Here is a 21,279-nt window from a genome sequence, read left to right as displayed (position 1 = left end):
CTGAAACCATGGCAGTTAGGGGTGGGGAATGTAATTTCTATTTTGATCTTCATATATTCTCCATACTAAGTTTTTCAGATGTGCTGGCAGTGGTGATAGCAGGATATCACAGAATTTTATAATCAGACAACAAGAATCAGAAACTGATATGGCTTGACATTTTGTTAATCCATCCAGTAATCACTTGCTTATTACAACAGGACACAAACAGCAGTGACTCATGTCTCCATAAAGGGTGTTTTTCTCCAGACTAAAGAATCCCCACAAACCAGTCTACATAACCAAAGTACCATAACTTACAGAAACAATGTTACAAGTCAAAACTTATTTTTATTAATATTAACCTTAAAAACATAACCCTATATAGAGTTAGTAATTAAAAACATTGCTTTATTTATTGAGACAAAGCAGTACCACACTAGATTCTATAATAGTTTAAATATTTCTGTTAAGACCCTATAGTAGTACTTTAAAAAACATGTCTCTAACCAAATTGATACTATGATCTGAAGGGTGAGTGGGTCTACAGTCATGTATGATCTGTTCAGGTCAAACACTCTTCGAATGGCTTTTGTGTGTCGGATACTGTGCTAGACTCTGGAAACTTCTACTGATTTTCTGCTTCTCCCCATAAACCATTATTACCCCTCCCACTGCTGCTGGCTAATTCTTATACAGCAGGTGCTCACTGTGGAAAATACAAACTAAGGGAAAAATAACAGCTTACAAAATATCATGATTTCATTTCTGTAAAACAACATCTGTCCTTATGTGTGCGTGTTTTAAAAGTGTGAACTAAAATACTAATAGTGGTTACCTTGGGATGTGGAATTATGTATGAACTTCTTTTTTCGCTTTCTGTTTTTCTATATTTTGGAAATGTCACAATGAACGCAGACTACCTTTAAAAGGCAAAAGCTATTTTTCAAAAAATCATGTACTCTGTGCTGTGCTCTTGACACATTTATTATTTAATAGTGAATTAAGGAGAAGAATATTTATAATTGGTTCTTAAATAAGATATTGAGACTCCCTGTGCTCCATTTTAAGTAGTAACTAGAAACATTATCCTAAGCAATAATCATGTAAGAGAGGAGGGGAAAATGCAAGTAAGTCTTAACCTTTTTCAGCTTTAGAGGCGCTGTTGTTTCAACTATTACAAAACAAGGTAAACTAAAAATGAGGAGAGAGCTTGAGCAGTCATTTCAAGTAATCATCTGTTACTGCCAACAAGACAACTCACAGAGGCAACAGGCTCCTCTGGTGGGATCCCTGCATTAACATTCACACCTAAACCTCATAACATTCTTCTTCCTTTTTTTTTTTTAGATGTCGGGGGTAGGAGTTTATTAATTTATTTTTGCTGTGTTGGGTCTTCGTTTCTGTGCGAGGGCTTTCTCCAGTTGTGGCAAGCGGGGGCCACTCTTCATCGCGGTGCGCGGGCCTCTCACTATCGCGGCCTCTCTTGTTGCGGAGCACAGGCTCCAGACGTGCAGGCTCAGTAGTTGTGGCTCACGGGCCTAGTTGCTCCGCGGCATGTGGGATCCCCCCAGACCAGGGCTCAAACCCGTGTCCCCTGCATTAGCAGGCAGATTCTCAACCACTGCGCCACCAGGGAAGCCCCCCCCATAACGTTTTAAAAGTCACTTGTTCAGAAACGCTGAGGTTTATAAGTGCCAGTGTAATACACTCACTTAAGAGCTTACTTTTAGCCTTTTCTGCTTATCAGAATTAAAGAAACAATAAAACACATTGGGATAAAAAATATTTTAAAGAAGCAGATTATGACCTAATCTAAAATGTAAAGCATTTATGAATAGATCTGAAGGTAATTATATCCTTTAGAGCTTAGGTATTCAAAAATCCAATCTTCTTTTCTCAAGGACTCAAAGTTCTTTATTTTACATCATTAGTTATTTTTCATCTAAATGAAAGTCCTCACTTTTATAATTTGTGAAATAATGGAGTTCTTTGGGGTCCCTTTGAGTCTTAATATTTTATTATTCTCTGAAAAGCCACATTAATCATTATTTTCCCTTAGATCTGATAGGAATTAATAACTGACTAGATTGGTATTTTTAGTTTTATTATCACAGAGCCCAGAATTACTTTTTATTAAAATAGATTCTAACAAATGTATATATATTCATTTGTGTCTACTTCAATACTATTATATAGAAATACAGCAAGAATATTTTCACTAATAAAATTTCTAATCTTCCAGAATATTAAAAAAAAATCCATATTGGTATTAAGTCCTTTCAAGAAAAAATTAAAATCAAATAACCAACCTGATGACCTGGTTGCAGTGGGCACACATCGGAGTTCGTTTCCCTGCGGGAATGTGCTCGGCCCTTTGCACCAAAGTGTCCTCATCACTGGGCTGGGGCTGCCTTTCGGCTGAGTTGGCTGATGCCACTGCTCCTGTGGATGTCCCACTGCTTGCGACTCTTCCGGTAGAAGGTGCTAGGAGTTAAAACAGAAGAATCAGAATGACAACAAGCCAAATATAAACTTTTCCTAATAATCAGATAATAACATTACTTTAAAAAATAATCTATCCACTCACTTCTTCACTCATTCACTCACACTTATGGAGAGGTTACGGACCACACACTGGACTGCGACTACAGAGTTAAAAAAGAAAAACTCAAGGATTACAACCCAGTGAAAGAGTTATGACAGATGACCGCAGAGGGTTTTGTAGGAAAAGCAGAGTCACCTCTGCTTCCAAGAGGAGATATGGTTAATGTTGAATATTGATGTTGAAATATTTCTAGTCATCCAGACATCTCTGCGAACCATTAATTAGATTTAACTCAAAATATGTCATAGCACATTAAAGATTTCAATGTGTTGAAGATAAAAGCAAAAATGAACTCCCTATATTCTGTCTCTTCCTGTACTGCCTAAGTAGACTGTGAAATCCGTCACCCGGTCATATAAGGCAGATACATAAGAAGCATCCTAGGGCCTTCCTCTCCCTCCTCTGTGGTTATAATGGGTCCTGCTGACTTTACATCACAAATGGTTCTTGATTTTGCCCCCTCGTCTCCATTCCTACAATACTGTCCTGGTTCATGTCCTCAAAGTCTCCCACCTGGACTAACCACCAAATGCCTTGTCCTCCTTAAATTCGTACTCCCACTGCCACCGAGGACTGAAATCTTATCTGATCACAGCTCTGCATAAACCATTTCAAGGATCTCATTCTTCTCTGACCACTGAGCGTAGTCCAATCTTCTAAGCACCACATACAGGTCCCTCCAGTGGTCTCTGCCTGCCGAACAGCCTCATCTGTCACCACCCTCTGCCTTTCTCTTCATGCTACAGTGAATACAAAACTGGCTCACTTCCCCCTGTGAATGGGGCTATCTGTTCACAGCCTGTCCTCACCTCACTTCTCTACCATTCTTCCTATTCACCTACTAACCATCACTCATTAAGATGCAGCCCAGTCTGACTGGTGTGAGGTGATACCTCATTGTAGTTTTGATTTGCATTTCTCTACAATAAATGCTGGAGAGGGTGTGGAGAAAAGGGAACCCTCTTGCACTGTTGGTGGGAATGTAAATTGATACAGCCACTGTGGAGAACAGTATGAAGGTTCCTTAAAAAAACTACAAATAGAACTACCGTATGACCCAGCAATCCCACTACTGGGCATATACCCTGAGAAAACCATAATTCAAAAAGGGTCATGTACCACAGTGTTCACTGCAGATCTATTTACAATAGCCAGGACATGGAAGCAACCTAAGTGTCCATCAACAGATGAATGGATAAAGAAGATGTGGCACATATATACAATGGAATATTACTCAGCCATAAAAAGAAATGAAATTGAGTTATTTGTAGTGAGGTGGATGGACCTAGAGTCTGTCATACAGAGTGAAGTAAGTCAGAAAGAGAAAAACAAGTACCATATGCTAACACATATATATGGAATCTTAAAAAAAAAAAAAAGTGGTTCTGAAGAACCTAGGAGCAGGAGAGGAATAAAGACGCAGACGTAGAGAATGGACTTGAGGACACGGGGAGGGGGAAGGGTAAGCTGGGAGGAAGTGAGAGAGTGGCACGGACATACATACACTACCAAACGTAGAATAGATAGCTAGTGGGAAGCAGCCGCATAGCACAGGGAGATCAACTGGGTGCTTTGTGACCACCTAGAGGGGTGGGATGGGGAGGGTGGGAGGGAGACGCAAGAGGGAAGAGATATGGGAACATATGTATAACTGATTCACTTCGTTATACAGCAGAAACTAACACACCATTGTAAAGCAATTATACTCCAATAAAGATGTTAAAAAAAAAAAAAAAAAGATGCAGCCCAGGAGTCAGCTGCTCCACAACTCCCCCCTGAACTATCTCTCCCTGCTTCCCCTTCCACATAATCCAGATTAAAGTCTTTTTCCCATGTTCCCGTAATTTTCCGAATGACTAGATTATTGCCTCTACTGCATATATTTGTGTCTTTTCTTCCCCAACTAGAGAGTAAGCTCCCTGAGGGCAGGAACTATGTCTTATTCTTCACCATAGCAACTAATACAGTGTCTGGAATGAATAAATGAATGAATGAATGAGTAAAGTGGAATCAATACATAAATGAACAACAGCAAAAACTGCGAAGGACTAAAACCAATAGGCCTGCTACTTACCCACAGGTGATTAAAGTGTAGTGGAAGAGAAAAGGCATATATTCTAATGGTTGACAAGGAACAACTTTTAAGAAAAGCATATAAATAATATAAATTGTGTGTGTATGTATGTGTGTGTGGTATGTATGTGGTACGTATGTACGTGTGCATGTGTGCTGACGGGATTCACATTAAAGGCATGGTTAGAACTGGATAAGGTTAATTAGCATACTTGAAAGGCTATTTCTCCCTCACGAGAATAAAGCCTGTTTGCAATGATGTGCAACTGTAGATCCAGAAACCCTGCATTTATAAACTCCTAGCACATCTCCTCCAGCACCCTGCTTGGCACGTGAGCTGTGAAATGGCACTTTACAGGCCAGGGAGCTCGACTAGTGCCCATGTTTCAAGTGAGTCAACTGGATTAGGAACACGTTTTCACTCTCTTAGACTCACACTTCCTCTTACAGAAATGCAAAAGAAAGTTACTGTAATGTTTGCTTTGTCTACTCTCTTCCTAATTCCCTCACTGGCTTGCATAGCACAGTGCTCCTTCAATTTCTAGATCCAGGCCTGACTGCTCTTGGAGAAATGCAGATATGCATTTTCACTGCCGCAAATCTTGTTCTTATCTTTAAATTCCAGACAGGCAACATGGATTTCATCTGCTTGTGCACATTACCAGCTCATCCTCACTATTCCTGTATGTCTGCATCCTCCCACTTACTCAGGCATGGCCCTCTGGCTCTGCTGTCCCTGTCAGCCCCCAGACCCTAAGAACTGTTCCCTTGGAAATGTTTCCAAGGTCTGTCCCTTAATCCAAACCCATGCTCCAGCATTTGAGTCCTGGCCTTGAACCCCTCAAGTCTGGACGATTACAAGTCTCCTAACCAGTCTGTCTTCAGTCTCTTTTTCAGCCTACTCTGCTGGATTATTTTTCCAAATACACTACTCTGATCCTATTTTCTTGCTTATAAAGCTTCCCTAACTCTTCCCTGCAAACTCTATGCATTCCTGACAGTCCCGTCCCTGCATGAGCTCACTCCAATCTTCTTTACAACCTTGTTTTTTATGTTCACCCACATCCCCGCCATTATCATCTAACTCGGTGATCTTTATTTACCATTTAACTTGTGCCGTCCCTATTTGAAGGCACTATTCTCAAATCCTTACAACAGCCTTATGATTTAGGCATGATTAGTACCACACTTTTACTCTAGCTGAGGCAAAGAGAGGTTAAGAAAGCGGCCCAAGGTCACACAGCAAATTAAGGGCAACCCTAAAGCCAGGCGGTCTGGCTCCAGAGTCTGTGCTCTTAAACACTACGCTATCGTCTACTCACTGTCCCCTGGACATGCCGTGACAGGCCCTGCTTCTATGAGGCACAGTCGATGAAATGTCCCTTTCTCCATGACTACTCATGGATTTCCCATTCTGTAAGGCTCATGGAAATTGCATCTTCTTCCCCAGTATTCCCTGATTATCCCAGTCAGAAGTGTTCTCTTGTCCCTCTTAACTTCTTTAACACCTCCACCTATGTAATATATTTGCTATTTATCAATATCCTGTAAAATTTTTCCTTCCTAAATCAATGATAAACTCTGTAAAATGACAGCTTCCTTCTATTAACTTCTTTCTACCCATTACCAGAAAACTGCCTTAAAAATAGAAGGCAGGGCTCCCCTGGTGGCGCAGTGGTTGAGAGTCCGCCTGCCGATGCAGGGGACGCGGGTTCGTGCCCCGGTCCGGGAAGATCCCACATGCCGCGGAACGGCTGGGCCCGTGAGCCATGGCCGCTGAGCCCGCACGTCCGGAGCCTGTGCTCCGCAATGGGAGGGGCCACAACAGTGAAAGGCCCGCGTACCGCAAAAAAAAAAAAAAAAGAAGGCGGCAAAAAATTAATATTTAATCAAGTAAATGAAAAAGGAAAGGTTCCGAATCACTTTCATTTTGTCTTTTTAAAGAACACAATTGAGATAGCTATTTTTAAAATATGGATTAGGTTCAGGATTTCAAACAGTGGGAAAGTTACCAACTGAAAAATCTGAAAATCAGACCTCAAAGAGAGTCAAACCCTTTCATCTGCCATATGCCTTTATTTCATCACATCTATGCATAAGCCCTAAAGTACTGAGTCACTGAGACATTTTTAGCAATAAAAGAGTGTAGTAATTCCCCATCAGTCATTGTAAAATGGGACAGAATCCATCTGGCCCATGCTTCAAGGAGAAGGTACATGGGAACTAACTTATTTAACACGAGAAGCCATTCTTAAACATGAAACATGTGACTGTGTCTTAAACACATATAAAGAGGCTCTGAGCTCACTGCTGTTCCTTCCTTGGGAGGAAGAAAAGCCTTGCTTTTTGTTACTGCCCCATTTTAACCACTTTGGATAAGATAGAAATTCTCACATCTCCGTTTTGTTGCTGTGTTGCTGGTACATTGGTCCTCACACAAAGCTACACAAGCCTTGTTAATTTTTACCAAGCCCTGAACGTTTCCAAGGAACAGTTATTTCCCTTATGAATAAAGTGCTGTTTCATTTCTTCAGACTGAATTTCTCACTACTCTAGCACAGGAGTGGGCAACTTTTGAGCTGTCAAGTGCCCACTCCCTGGCTTCTGCTCCCTTGGCTTATTGGGGAGAGGGAGGTGTAAGAAGGTGAAGTTTTGGAAAAGGGGAAGCACCACAAAATGAGCCCAGCTTCCTTTATAATTCTGTATAAAACTGCACTACCGGCTTCCCTGGTGGCGCAGTGGTTGAGACTCCGCCTGCCGATGCAGGGGACGCGGGTTCATGGCCCGGTCTGGGAGGATCCCACATGCCACGGAGCAGCTGGGCCCATGAGCCATGGCCGCTGAGCCTGCGCATCCGGGGCCTGTGCTCCGCAGCGGGAGAGGCCACAGCAGTGAGAGGCCCGCGTACCGCAAAAAAACAAAAAAAAAAAAACAAAAAAAACCCCTGCACTACCACACAGACAAAAACAGTCTTCCACAGGGAGTACAGATACCAAAATATTTCAAATTTATTGAACCTGCCATAAAAATAAATTTTATGTAGAAAAAAATATACATCTCTTTAGAGATAGCAGTTTAAAGACCTCAATCTACTTATCTGTAATAAAACCAGATTTTTCTTTTAAGTTCTAATAGAGGTATTAAATGGGAGCATTGAATTAGCCCTATTTCATAATCTAGGAACCTAAGTCACAAAAATTTAAGTGACTTATTCAAACTGAATAATGAGTAAGTCAGTGAAGTGTCACAATGAGAACATGAAGCGGAGGTTAGTTCTTGACTCAAGTTTTCCTTTTTAATCTTAATCTTGGACATCTTCCATTAAATTAGGCTTCTTTCATGGCTGATCTCTATCCCAATGGAACCACATTTAAAAGTTAATGTTTTTTCTTTTGTATTAAATATATTTCAGCATCATAAAACTCATCGAGAAATTTAAAGCCAGTAGCTACTCTCCAAACTAAGTGTTAGTGAGATATCTTTTATTAACTTTAGAATGATAATTTATGAGTCTTAAAGGTTTGGAATGACATACATTCATACTTATTCTAAGCTTTTGTTTTTAGCACTATGATAGTCAAACCTAAGATTACAAAGATTATCATTAAATAAGTTAAAATAAATTAGTGGGAAACCTAGCAGCACACTAGAATACTTTCTCAGTATATAATATGTAAAGTTGTCAAATTAATCAAGTAAAATTTAACCAACGCACAATATGTCGAGTTGCTAGTTTTTAAAATATTTGTCATAGCGATATATCTGAGAATTCTAAGGGGCAATACTTTTTTAAAAAGCGAACAGACCACTGACTTATTAACCATGAAATTTAATTTACTACAAAGAAATAAGGTCATTTCTTTTGGACTATAGACTATAAATTGGTGATAAAGAATTTTAAAGAATTGAACCACGTGATATTCATTAATTTAGTAGAACATGTACCTCCTGTTATTGGGGACATTTTTGTGGTATATCACTTGGAAAGATAAAGTGAAAACTCTTTACTCTAGAAAGACCTTAATTGCATTTTTCCCCAAGCAGATGATTCAAGTTTGCATCATTTAGCAAATTAGTTAACACAAGTTTTACGCAATCTTATCCTGAGGTTTAATTTTCTTTTCTAACCATTCTAAGGCCCTAACTATGTGATTTTCAAGTTTATCCAAGTAACTTCTCAGTAATGTGCCACATAAATGTATTACTGGGGATTTGTAGAGTATTATGTTATAAAGACTATGTAACATATAAGGAATTAGAAATTATCTAATTATTTACTATGTGCTTCAAATATAGCTGAGCTCACTAAAAGGCCCTTGTTTATATACATAAAGTTTCCAGAGAGAAAACAAAGATTAAGACCATTAGAATTCCAGGTAGTACAATGTGTGAATTCTCTGAAAACAGATGTTTTCCAACTATATTAAGAATAAGGTGGGTTAGGGACTGCCCTGGCAGTCCAGTGGTTAAGACTCCACACTTCCACTGCAGGGAGCATGGGTTCACTCCCTGGTCAGGGAACTAAGATTCCCGTATGCTGCAAAATAAATAAATAAATACAGAGGTGTTAAGATAAGAATAAGGTGGGTCATATGATATTTTTTAAAAAACAGCTGTTAACTCTAAACCAATGTTGTTAAAAAAAAAAAAAAGAGTAGTGAAGATTATAATGTATATTTAAATATCTGGCCAGGCTGTACCTGAACAGGCATGAAATTCATCAGTTAACTCTCTGGTTCAAGTCAAATTATTCAACTACCAGCAAAATATTCTTATTACTGGCATATACTAGGTGAAAAAACACTACGTTACGTCAAGCCTTACTTGGAAACTTAACATAAGTCAAATGGGGCTGGGGGATGATATCCCCCTAAACAAACAGATGCCGCTGAGCGTCTTCCAAGGAAGGTTTTACTCTTACTAGATGTAGTGCTTTTGAATTGCTGAACATATCATTCAGTAGGAGAGCAAGTTGGTGTTGAAAGATGAAGTGCCCACGACAATATGAGAAATATATAACCTGATGACTTCTTACAACGTCCAGAGCACGTCCCAGTTCAAGCCATCATTGTCTCCTGCTTGGATAACTTATTGCAGTGACTGCCTGAAGATCCTGCTCTACCCTTCCAAGGACATAGAGGCCAGGAAAAACTAAATCAGGTCACGCTGCTCCTCTGCTAAAAACCCTCCAACAACTCCCTTCGAAGTCAGAACTAAAACCAGAGGTCCTGTAGAATCGGACTCCCGCAACCTCTCTGGCCTGATCTGCCACTTTTCCTTTGCTCACGAGCTACAGGGCACACTGTCTTCCTTACTATTTCTCTAAATGGCCAGTATGCTTCTAATTCAGGGCCTTTGTAGTTTCTAGTCCCTCTGCCTGGAAATCTTTTCCCCAGCTGCTTGCATGGCTTGCTCCCTCATTTCCTTCCTGTTCTCTGCTCAGAGGCCATTTTACCAAGGTGGCTTTCTCTCACCACCCTACATAAAACAGCAACCCTCTCCCTCCAAACCAGCATTCTCTATACTCCTTAACTGGTTTATCATCCCCATCTAACATATTTTATATTCTTCTTATTGCTCTTTATCTCTCTCTCCACACCTTGAGGCCAGGGACACTGTCTGTTTCGTTCATTGCTGTATCTCTGGCACCTAGAACAGTCCCCAGCATGTTGCTTAACAAATCTTTGTTTAGAGAATGAATGACTCTGGCACCAAAATTACTGTCTTCCCACTGAAAGGAACCAGACTCCTTAGAGAAACTGCTGATTCTAGGATTGGGACAAACAATGAACATGGAAAGTCCAGAATATCTTGTCGAAGTAGAAAGCAAGAACGCTATCAAAGAACTAGAGTTGTATCAAATGGACTTAAAGAAGCAGATGAGACAGCCTGAGCATTAATAATAATAATAACTACAAAGGATTGAAATACTTCAAATAAGTTAACATGAACTCACAATGATCCTGGAATGTAAAAAAACCACATTGATCATCTTTAGAGGATGCTACGGAAACAATTCATTATTTTAAAAACCCATAAAATTGAATAAAGAGGAAAAAAATCAAGCTTTACAACGTATCACCTGATAACCAATCATGTTTCGACTATATTCGCTCACTCCCCTGCCGTCTCTGAACTGTCCTGAAGCAAATTCAAGATTTATCATTTAATCCATAATATTTCAACATCATTTCTAAGAGTACTCTTTTTAAAAATCTACCCATAATACCATTATCACACCTAAAATAAAACAAAAATCTCCTTATCATTATCAAATAACCAATTTTCCAATTTACTTCTGATTAACCTCTGTATTAGTTTTCTCTCGCTGCTGTAACAAATTACTAAAACCGCATCGACTTAAAAACAGCACAAGTGTATTATTTTACAGTTTTCCTACACTGATATTACCGGGCCAAAGTCAAGGCGTTGGCAGGGCTGAGTTTCTTCCTGAAAGCTCTAGGGAAAATCCATTTCCTTGCTTTTCTCCAGCTTCTAGAGCTGCCCAAATACCATGGTTCATCCACCATCTCAAAGCCAGCAGGTTGAGTCCTTCTCATGCTACAGCACTCTAACTCTCTCTTTGCTTCCCTCTTCCAGTTTTAAAGGCCCTCGTGATTACAATGGGCCCACCAGGATAATATTCCTATTTTAAAGTCAGGTGATAAACAATCGTAATTCCATCTGCATCCCTAATTCCCCTTCGACATGCAATATAACATATTCACAGGCTCTGGATATTAGGATATGGACATCTTTGGGGGGGCATTATTCGGCTTACCACACACACCCCAACACAATATTAATCAGGATCCAAATAAGGAAGGTCCATATACTACATTTGGTGTATGTCTCCTAAATCGTTTAGTCTGTAATCCTTTCCATCTCCCCACTCCTTGCAATATACATGTAGAAGAAACTAAGTCTCTAGTTACACGTTTATGTGTGTATTTGAACTTTTTTTATAGTAAAAAGTTAAAGAAAAATTTTATACATATTAAACTGAATTGTTTCATCTTTACAACAACAATATAAGGTAATATTATTACTGTTTGATGGGTCAGGAATACAAAGCTCAGAAAGGATAAGTGATTTGCCCAAAGACATGTACAGCAATAAAATGAAGCAAATATTTTTTGAATAACTACTATATACCAAATAATGCGCTAGGCTTAACTGCCGCAAATAAGACAGATAGGATTTCTGCCCTCATGGAGTTTAAAGAAGGTTACAGACCAGTAATTAGTCAATTATGTTATAGTGGGGTTAGTGCTAGGATGATGGAAAGATAATCAGTTTAATTACAGATATCCATTCAGTCAAGCGTATACCTGCAGCCTACGGTGTGGCAGGTACTATGTTATACGCAGGTACCCAGTAGAGTAGGTGTACATGTTTCGTCCTTTCCCTCACAGAGCTCAAGCCTTTTTTTTTTTTTTTGAGTTGGAGGTGCTCGTGGTTCATCTAAGTGTAGACAGTCTACTGAATATATGAACTCAGGAAAAAGATCTGAGCTAGAAGAATGATTCAAGAGTTAGCATACTGATGACAACTGAGGCTGTGGGAATAAATGAAATTGTTCAGGGGAAGAGTGGCATGAAATAGAAAAGCTCCGAAGGTACAGGACAAATGACGGAAATACTTTGGGAACAGAGAGAGAGGTAGGAGAAAACCCAGGAGAGTGCATCATGGAAGCCAAAGAAGCAGAGTAGAGAACATGGGATCCAAAACCAATTCTATCTGACTCCAAAGCCTATGTCCCTAAGCACTCGTTCACCAAATATTTATTATGTGCTTACTGTGTGCCAAGCTCTTTGCCAGGCACTACCTTGACCCAAGAAAATATGAAGGCAGATCTTCTTGACTGTGATCTAAATGTGGAAGTACTAACTTCTAGACCAGTTTAGAAGGAGGGGATAATGATAATGATGATTATCTTCTGCTATTTTAATTTTCCTAATAAGGCTGCTATGGTAAACTTAGGAATAATGTATGAAAGCATTATTTTTTTATTTGCCCTGGTATGCCTAACATCTTAGATTATCACTTTTAAGTCCTTCATGTACCTGTAAAAGATAAGTTTATGGGCTTCCCTGGTGGCGCAGTGGTTGAGAGTCTGCCTACCGATGCCGGGGACTGATTCTGATCCCACATGCTACGGAGCAGCTGGGCCCGTGAGCCATGGCCACTGAGCCTGCGCGTCCGGAGCCTGTGCTCCGCAATGGGAGAGGCCACAACAGTGAGAGGCCTGCGTACCGCAAAAATATATATATATATATATAAGTTTATTACAGAGATCTAACTTTATTTTCCTCGACCTGGCTGTCCATCCTTTTCAGCCATTATAATTAATGGCTTCAAAGTTCTTAAAATATAACATATGGCTATAAAGCTAATTCTTTATGTTTTGAGAAACATTTCAGAGAATTTATATAAACTGCTTCAGAAAGGGAAATATAATTATAGATCTAATGCTTTTGCTAAAGACAAAGAGGTCTGTAGCATTAAATGTTGAATCCATTTTTGTTGTACAAACTATATGGATGTAAATATTTCAACTACTATATTTGAATTAAGAGGAAGCAACAGAGAAAGTTATAGCAGTAAATCTATGGATAACCATAAAATATGTTTTAAGAATCCTGTAATATTTCATTCTCATTAAGTCAGAAATAAGGCTGAAATTAAGAATCTTAACATTCTCCCTCAAAAGAAAAAGGACAGATGTTTACAGCCTGGACCGAGAAGTCATATGTGAGGTTTTATGGTGTGAAAAACAACTGGCTCTACCACAAGGGATATTCCTGTTATAAACACTGAGGCTAATGGTGTCCTCATATAAATAACTGGGCTACATCACAGTGACACTCTGGCACTCTTGGGGAGATACAGCATTATAATTCAACATCTCAGAGAATATGTTCACGAAGGTATGGTAGAAATTTTACACATAATAAATTGGGTAGCAGTGATGGCAACACACTTGCATATTATCACGGGCAGCAAGCGCGTTCTTCTCTGTCCTGTCCCCAGCCGCCTCAAATAGATGGTGGCCATGAGAAGCATAGAATCTGTGCGTTTTGTCTGTCAAGCCCCTTACGTTGAAAGCATAAACAACAGTCTACTCTTCATAATCCAGGCATGAAATCATATCCAGTAGAAATAGAAAAGGTTTAATGTTAAGCCAAGATCTAGGACCAGAGGAAAATACATTCTAGAGAGGTTTGTACAACTTTTGTTAAGTGAAATCAAAAAAATTTTTAATTCAATGATTAAAAGCAAAATTGGACAGATTAAACTATTATCATTTCCCTAAGCAGTGGAGAATGCTGGTATGTACACCATAAAGAATTGGAACAGGTGCACCCAAGCCTCAAAGTATCGAATATTTCCGCAACTTCAGGAGGTTTGTTTCTTCCATTAGCAACCAGCCTTTCAACTCTTAAGAACGCAGATTAAACCAGATCTCGCGTGTCTTAATTAAAGTGAGTGTGGGGACTTGGATTAGGTTTTCTCTTCTTTTTCAATTTTTTGCTTCACACATCATTAAAATTCGGGATACAAAGACTTGCCTTTATCACCCTACTAACTAACCTTACATAGAAAACTTTCATTTGGTCAGAGTTACAACTAAAAGAAACACAGTCTGTACCTTGTAAATAAAGATAACAGATCTTTAAAAAATATCTGTTTTTGCCAACATTCTATTAAAAACCAACAAATTATTTATCACTTACAGAGTTTTCTAAATCATCTCAATACCACTGTTCCAATATCGAATTTTATAATGGGAAGACAAGACCATGCTCTAATCAGGGGCACTCAATGTGCTTCATGCTAAGAGAGAGGCATGGGGGAGGGAGAGAGAGGGAGGGGAGGGGGGGAAATAAAGAAACAAAACAAAATCAGATAAAATAGTTAAAAAACCCCACAAATCTGAGACATGATTCATGACCTCAGGCGTACTAAAGAGGATCACTGGTAAACTCATACAGACTGTGTAAGCTAAGAATTTATTTAAAATATTAAATTTGTAGAATTTTACTCATATTTGAATGAGAAAACCATAAGGACATATATTAAAATTATTTATACTCACATTATATCTAGAGTTCTCACATATTTTATTGCCAAAGTAACATGAAATCCAAATGGGCTTGGCTTTTTACCATTTTCCCACCAATGTTCACCTATTCATTTAAGTGAGAAAGCAACCTAGTCTTAGAAATAAAGGAGAAAGTGACCTCAGACTTGAGTGCTCATATAAATAGGATTCTTTTAAGGTAGGCAAAACAACTGAAGCAGAAAGGGAAAGAAAATTTAAGAAGAGCTCCCCATGTCAAACAATACCAAATATGTCTCTAATGATGAATACAAGTTACTGGAAAATGTAAAACCTGGGATACTCCTTACGTTTCCATGACTACTATTAATTCTCTAAGGTATCTTTCTCAATTAAAGTCATTAGATCTCTAAAATAAACAAAATTATATTATCATTATCCAAAGTTATGCTTGAATTTCATATCTTTTAAAAGCAGAGAACATTGCTCAGCTATTTTATGCTGGAGGGAGCAGTATCTCTAGCATAATGACTGACATTAAGAGACACTTGGGCTCCTCGTTCTTCTAATTTCTAGTGTGAACTTCGAAGTTCCATCATTTGGGGACTTAGTTTCCTCATCTGTAAAACAGCAAAAATAATAACTACCTCAAAGTGTGAGAGGGTTAAATAAGGTACTATAAGTGTTTACTTATAGTTCCTTGAATGTGTAAGAAATGCTTCATAAATGTCAATTATTTTATACTCTGACATAAGATCTTAACATGGTTAAAAGAAATAAAGTATCCACTCATTCAAGAGCTACCTAGCGAGCACATTCAACGTTTTAGATCTAGGAACTCTTCTGGTATGAAAGATACACCCAAGAATAAGATACCTGCCCCCAAAGAATTTATCTTCTTATGGGTGATGTTCTCAATCAAAGTGAACAGAGTGCTTTAGGATTAGTGCCTGTCAAGACTGCTCATGACCCCCAATAAAGTGTGCATCTACTATGCAGAATTAGCAAGCATAGTTTTACTTATTCCTGTGGTTTAAACCTAGGGTTGGTAATTTTTTTTCTGTAAATGGCTAGAGAGTAAATATATTAGGCTTTGTGGGCCATACGGTTTATGTTGCAACTACTCAACTCTGCCACTGGAGCACCAAAGGAGCCACAGACAACACGTAATTGAGCATGTCTGTGCTCTAATAAAACTTTATTTACAAAGACAGGTGTGTAATAATAAGAAGTAATAATTCTTTCTTTAAAAATTTTATCAAAGTAGAGCTGATTTACAATGTTGTGTTAATTTCTGCTGTATAGCAAAATGACTCAGTTATGCATATATATTCTTTTTCATATTCTTTTCCATTATGGTTTATCACAGGGTATTGAACATAGTTCCCTGTGCTATACAGTAGGACCTTGCTGTTTATCCAACTTATATGTAATAGTTTGCATCTGCTAATCCCAAACTCCCAATCCTTTCCTCCCCCTATGCCCCCTCCCCCTTGGCAACCACAAGTCTGTTCTCTATGTCTGTGAGACTATTTCTGTTCCATAGATATGTTCATTTGTGTCATATTTTAGATTCCACATATAAGTGATATCATATGGCATTTGTCTTTCTCTCTTCTGACTTAAGGAAGTAATAATTCTTTATGAAAAGCATATGTGAATAAATCCAGGTATCTTCCCTTACAAAAGATTTAATATTTTAATCCCAGGATGAGACGAAAATGGGGAGAAAGAAGAGCTTTCAACACAGAGCACTTGCATCAGAGCTGGGAAGGTTCCAACATGGGAAAGAATTCCAATAAGAGGACATTTAAAAGAGAAAAAAAAAAAGAGGGCAGTTCATGGCTGCTACTTTTATTTTTTCCTATATCAGAGCCATAATTCTAAACAAAAATATATTTGTTACATAAAGAGATAGAGCATATTTATATGCTTCACACCATGGTTTTGACAATGGACAGCTCCAGTCAGGCCTTTATGGCAAGTGGACTGTTTAGTTTAATGATGTCAAAATGCAGGGGAGCAGATGGCAATAAAACATTATTAGAAGAGATGAAACATACGCAACTGGTAGCAGTTTACTTATTCATATCAAAATTTAAAAATGGAACCAATAAATGTATCCATCTTAGCTAAGCAAATCTAGTTATCTTGATTTATTACTGCAGCCTAAAGCCTACAATGAAATTTGGGATGGTTGTAGAAACAGTAATTTCCTTTCTCACCCCTATCTTCTTTAGGCTTCAAATAAAATATAGAATTTATATCCACTTATAACTGAGATGCACATCACTCAGTCTTTGATCTAATCAGATCTCACAAATACATTCGAGTCTTCCTTGAAAAAAACAAAGAATACATCAGATCTCCCCAAAGCTCTGTCCATAGTGAACAAAGAAGCTTTTGCTTATTGCTAAAATGTAGCATACACCAGAGGGAGGGTATGATAAAGGGTCATATTAACTAGAATCTTAGCTAAATTTTTAAAATGTAATTGAGATGCAATGAAAATGTTACTTGAAACATATCTTAGTAATTGCTAGTTACCTAGTTTATCCGCCCTATGCAATCTTTTCTAGACTATCCCAAAGAGAGTTAGTTCTCCCTAAATATATTCACTGATTTTATCCTGTCATACAGAAAACTGCACTATTTAGTCAAAATAACTGGGTTCAAATCACGATAGGACTCTGAACAATTCTTTTGACATTTCTCAGACTCTGCCACCTCATTGGGAAAATGATGCCCATTTAAAATTTTAATGACATTCTCTTACTGTACACTCTGAATAAAAAGATACTTTTAAAAGCTGAAAGTATTACAAAAACATAATTTTTTTTTTTACTACTAATCAATGATACCCACCATTTTACTGTTAAAAGAGGATATCTGTTCCCTTTGAGTCTACCAACTACAGTCTTGAGTTCCAAATGGCCAAACGATGAGTACTCCACAGACAGGATGCAACAGAAACTAAAGTTAACTAAATATTCATTTTGAAAGCAAGTTTGTGCCTTTTTCCCTTTTTCATTTGACCAAAATAAATTTACTGTGTTACTAAAAGATCTTCCAATGATCCCAACTTTTCTATTTATAGCTTACTTGCACTGTGCTTCTTCAAAACACAATTCATATTTTAAAAAAGAATCACCAATTTTTACAAGTCTCACTGTCAATTATGAGCCGTTGTCTTCACTACGTATATTAAAATTGCTCCATAAAGAAAAAAGCAATTCACTAATAAAAAGCCTATATACATAATACAGGTATCCCTGGCACTGTCCTAAAATGCTATAAGAACTGCTGATGAAAACAGAAAAAGGAAAAATTTCAGCACAGCTAGACAACACTAACTGCTGTGAAAGAAAACATAACAAAGCTTTTCATTTTCAATGGCCCTATGAAATAAGGTCACACTGCTTTCTATAGAAAATGGTGATTAAAGTATTAGCCAAGACTCTATAGCGCCATGATTTTCTGAGTAAGAAATTACAAGTTTTTATTAAAAATTTATCATAATGTTAACACATTGAAGTATTATTACAAATGCTCTCAAAATCAACATATTTTGAAAGTGGGAAAGAAGGAAAAAGCCTGTAATTAATGAAAAAAAACCCTGAAAGCCTATTTACGGACTTAAAGCTTTCAGAACTACATACAAATAACAACATGAGTATTTAATTTTTGATCAGTGAGAGTCTACAGAATTTTTCTTCTTTTGTCTTGGAAGAAACCTCTTTTCCATCTCATAATGTTTATTTCCAGGACAACATGTAGTATAATACATGTGCTTCCTGAAAAGGTAAGCAATTCGGCGAGGATCATGCCAAAGCTACCAGTCTCATACCTGCCACGATAAAGAACTGAAAGAGTCAACATTTACAAAATGCTGACTTAGGGGAAATCAATGCACTCACCTGAGGAAATGCTGCAAAAACAGGCTATGTTATAAAAGTAAACTTTAAGTTATTTCTCAAGTACAATACAAAATGCAATCTACTCAGATTTATATTTTGTAACTACACACATTAAACAAAGCTGTATTCAACCAAATTTTTGTGCCATAGTCTGACTTAGAACGAAGTATAGTTTCTTCAAGCCAAGTACAATCCTCTACCAGACTTTAACAGAGGATACGTGAATACTCCATAAGGGATAAAGTTCCCTAGGGAGGCAATGGTTAGAACTTGCCTCCCCCGCAGATTTAAGTGTAAGTACTTTGTATTCTCTTGGAATTCTCTCGGTTCGCACCGGGTAACGTTCATTATTACCCCTACACTGGATAACCTCAACAACCTCTCAATATTCTGCAGGACTCCAGTCTTAATCTCTACACTGAAGTCATCATAATCTTTCAAACACATTAACACTATCATGATCTTTTAATCATGCAAATCTGACTGTGTCACTTTCCAACTTAGGAATCTTTCGGCATCAATCCACCACTCTCTTACTTTCAAAGCCCCTTCTGACCAGCCCCATTAACCCATCCAGCTTTCTTTCCAGCCACTGGAATATATCCATCCTGGATATATTGCCCTTCTACCAAGAAGGCAAGTTCTCTGACAGCTTTTGCATATGTTGTTCTCTCTCCATCTTGGCCTCTTCCTAAAAATATTCAAGGAACACTGATTTCATACAATTTTACTTTATGCACAAACATGAACACTGTGTTCTTGCATAAAATACGACTCCACTATAAACAAATACTTACTACACCTCGAGACTGTATCACTGGAACATCACTGGCCTCTTTCTCCCCTTTCCATTGATCCAGACCTCCACGCCTTCTGGACCTTGTTATCAGATTTAACTCTTTGTATTTACCTTGAGGTTTGTTTTTTTTTTAATTGATTTCTGTTACTGGCATTTTGCATCCAAGTTAATTTGTCCATAGTGACAAGGCGGGTAAATATCCCTAATATTTCCTCTGCATTCCACTGCTTGGTTCCTTACATGCCATTAAGTTTCCAAATTTTTTGAGAAAAAAATTCCTGTGATACAGCTTTGGACCTATTACTATTTTTTTTTTAATTACTGGAAAATAAAAATAAGAGTACTAGTTACAGTATTGCTAATGTTCACAACTTTTAAGGTTTCTGGGATTTTAATGCTTCAAGGACAGTGGAGTCCCCTTCTCCTTTACCAATGTGTATAGTTCTTGATGGCAACCATTGGCAGACAGCACGTCCACCTTTGTTCAAAGACTGTTGCGGGAATTTCAGGTCTGATAGGAGGAAAGAACAAAGCCTGGGGAATTCCTCAAATCATGTGAAGATGTCCAAAATAAGACAAACTAACCTATCCACCCACTCACTCACTGACATTTACTGAGGGCCTATAAATGGTGCCAGCTACTGGGTAAGTGCCATAAGACAAAGATTAGTAAGACTTGGTCCCTGTCCTTAAGGGGATCTAAAAACAGTGGTAAAATACACATATGTAAACGACCAAAATGAACATGATGAATGTTATAACAAAACAATCATCAAATTTTTGTAGGAACACAGAGGAAGAATAGGCAACTATTTAGAAGGCTCAAGAAAGGTTCACAAAGGACGTGACATCTGGGCTTAAAGAGTGAAGAGAGAATTTCAGGGGTGAAAGGGTGGAAAAGCATTTCAAATAAAAGGAGCCTCTTGTACAAAGCTCAGAGGTGTGTGCCTGAGGAATGGTATGAACTCATGAGCCTGAGTGTGGCTGGGCTGGAGGGACCACGAGGAATGACATGACACCGTGTGGCTGGAGGAGAGGCTGGCACGAGGATGTGAGGGGACGGTAAGCCCTGTTAAGAAGCCACATTTAATATGTGGGCGGCAGAGCGCCCAAAACATTTTCAAGCAGGGAAGTCACATGAGGAGAACTGTTTTATTGGATGGTAACAGTGTAAGTTATTAATACTATCATTAAAAGGAATAAAGGGCTAGAAACTTAACCTTTCTTGAGTACCCTCTATGGACAAAGCACTTCAATATATTTATATCATTTGAGCTTCCCAACAATGCTCTAGTGGACTTTCTGGACACTTATTTTACAAGAAATCGAAGGCTCAGAATCCTCCATCTGGGGAACATTTCTGGCTTTCTGAAATTCCTGCCCCAGAGGGCAGGGGTACCTATTCTTTACGCCCCTCCAATCAACAAACTGTGATGAACAATAGGCCTGGAGGAGCTTCAAGATGGCAGAAGGGTAAGACGCAGAGATCACCTTCCTCCCCACAGATAGATCAGAAATACATCTACACGTGGAACAGCTCCTACAGAACACCTACTGAACGCTGGCAGAAGACCTCAGACCTCCCAAAAGGCAAGAAACTCCCCGCGTACCTGGGTAGGGCAAAAGAAAAAAGAAAAAACAGAGACAAAAGGGTAGGGACGGGACCCGCACCAGTGGGAGGGAGCTGTGAAGGAGGAAAAGTTTCCACACACTACGAAGCCCCTTCGTGGGCGGAGACTGCAGGTGACAGAGGGGGAAAGCTTCGGGGCTGCGGTGGAGATCACAGCAACAGGGGTGCGGAGGGCAAAGTGGGGAGATTCCCTCACAGAGGATCAGGGCC

General features: G+C 38.6%; 1 protein-coding gene across 8 annotated transcripts in view; it reads right to left on the bottom strand.

Annotated features, from left to right (window-relative positions):
- PDLIM5 (PDZ and LIM domain 5) overlaps positions 1–21,279 on the bottom strand; it is a 214,358-nt gene that overhangs the window by 12,784 nt on the left and 180,295 nt on the right. For all 8 annotated transcript variants that reach the window (XM_065878302.1, XM_065878297.1, XM_065878295.1 and 5 more), the window contains one exon: positions 2,292–2,466. In XM_065878302.1, coding sequence (XP_065734374.1) covers positions 2,292–2,466 — 175 coding nt within the window. The remainder of the gene's footprint in view (positions 1–2,291; positions 2,467–21,279) is intronic.

Source organism: Phocoena phocoena, chromosome 5 (genome assembly GCF_963924675.1).
Source record: "Phocoena phocoena chromosome 5, mPhoPho1.1, whole genome shotgun sequence".
Classification (NCBI taxonomy): Eukaryota; Metazoa; Chordata; class Mammalia; order Artiodactyla; family Phocoenidae; genus Phocoena; species Phocoena phocoena.
Note: the sequence above shows the minus strand (reverse complement) of the source record. Positions and strands in the feature narration are given on the sequence as shown.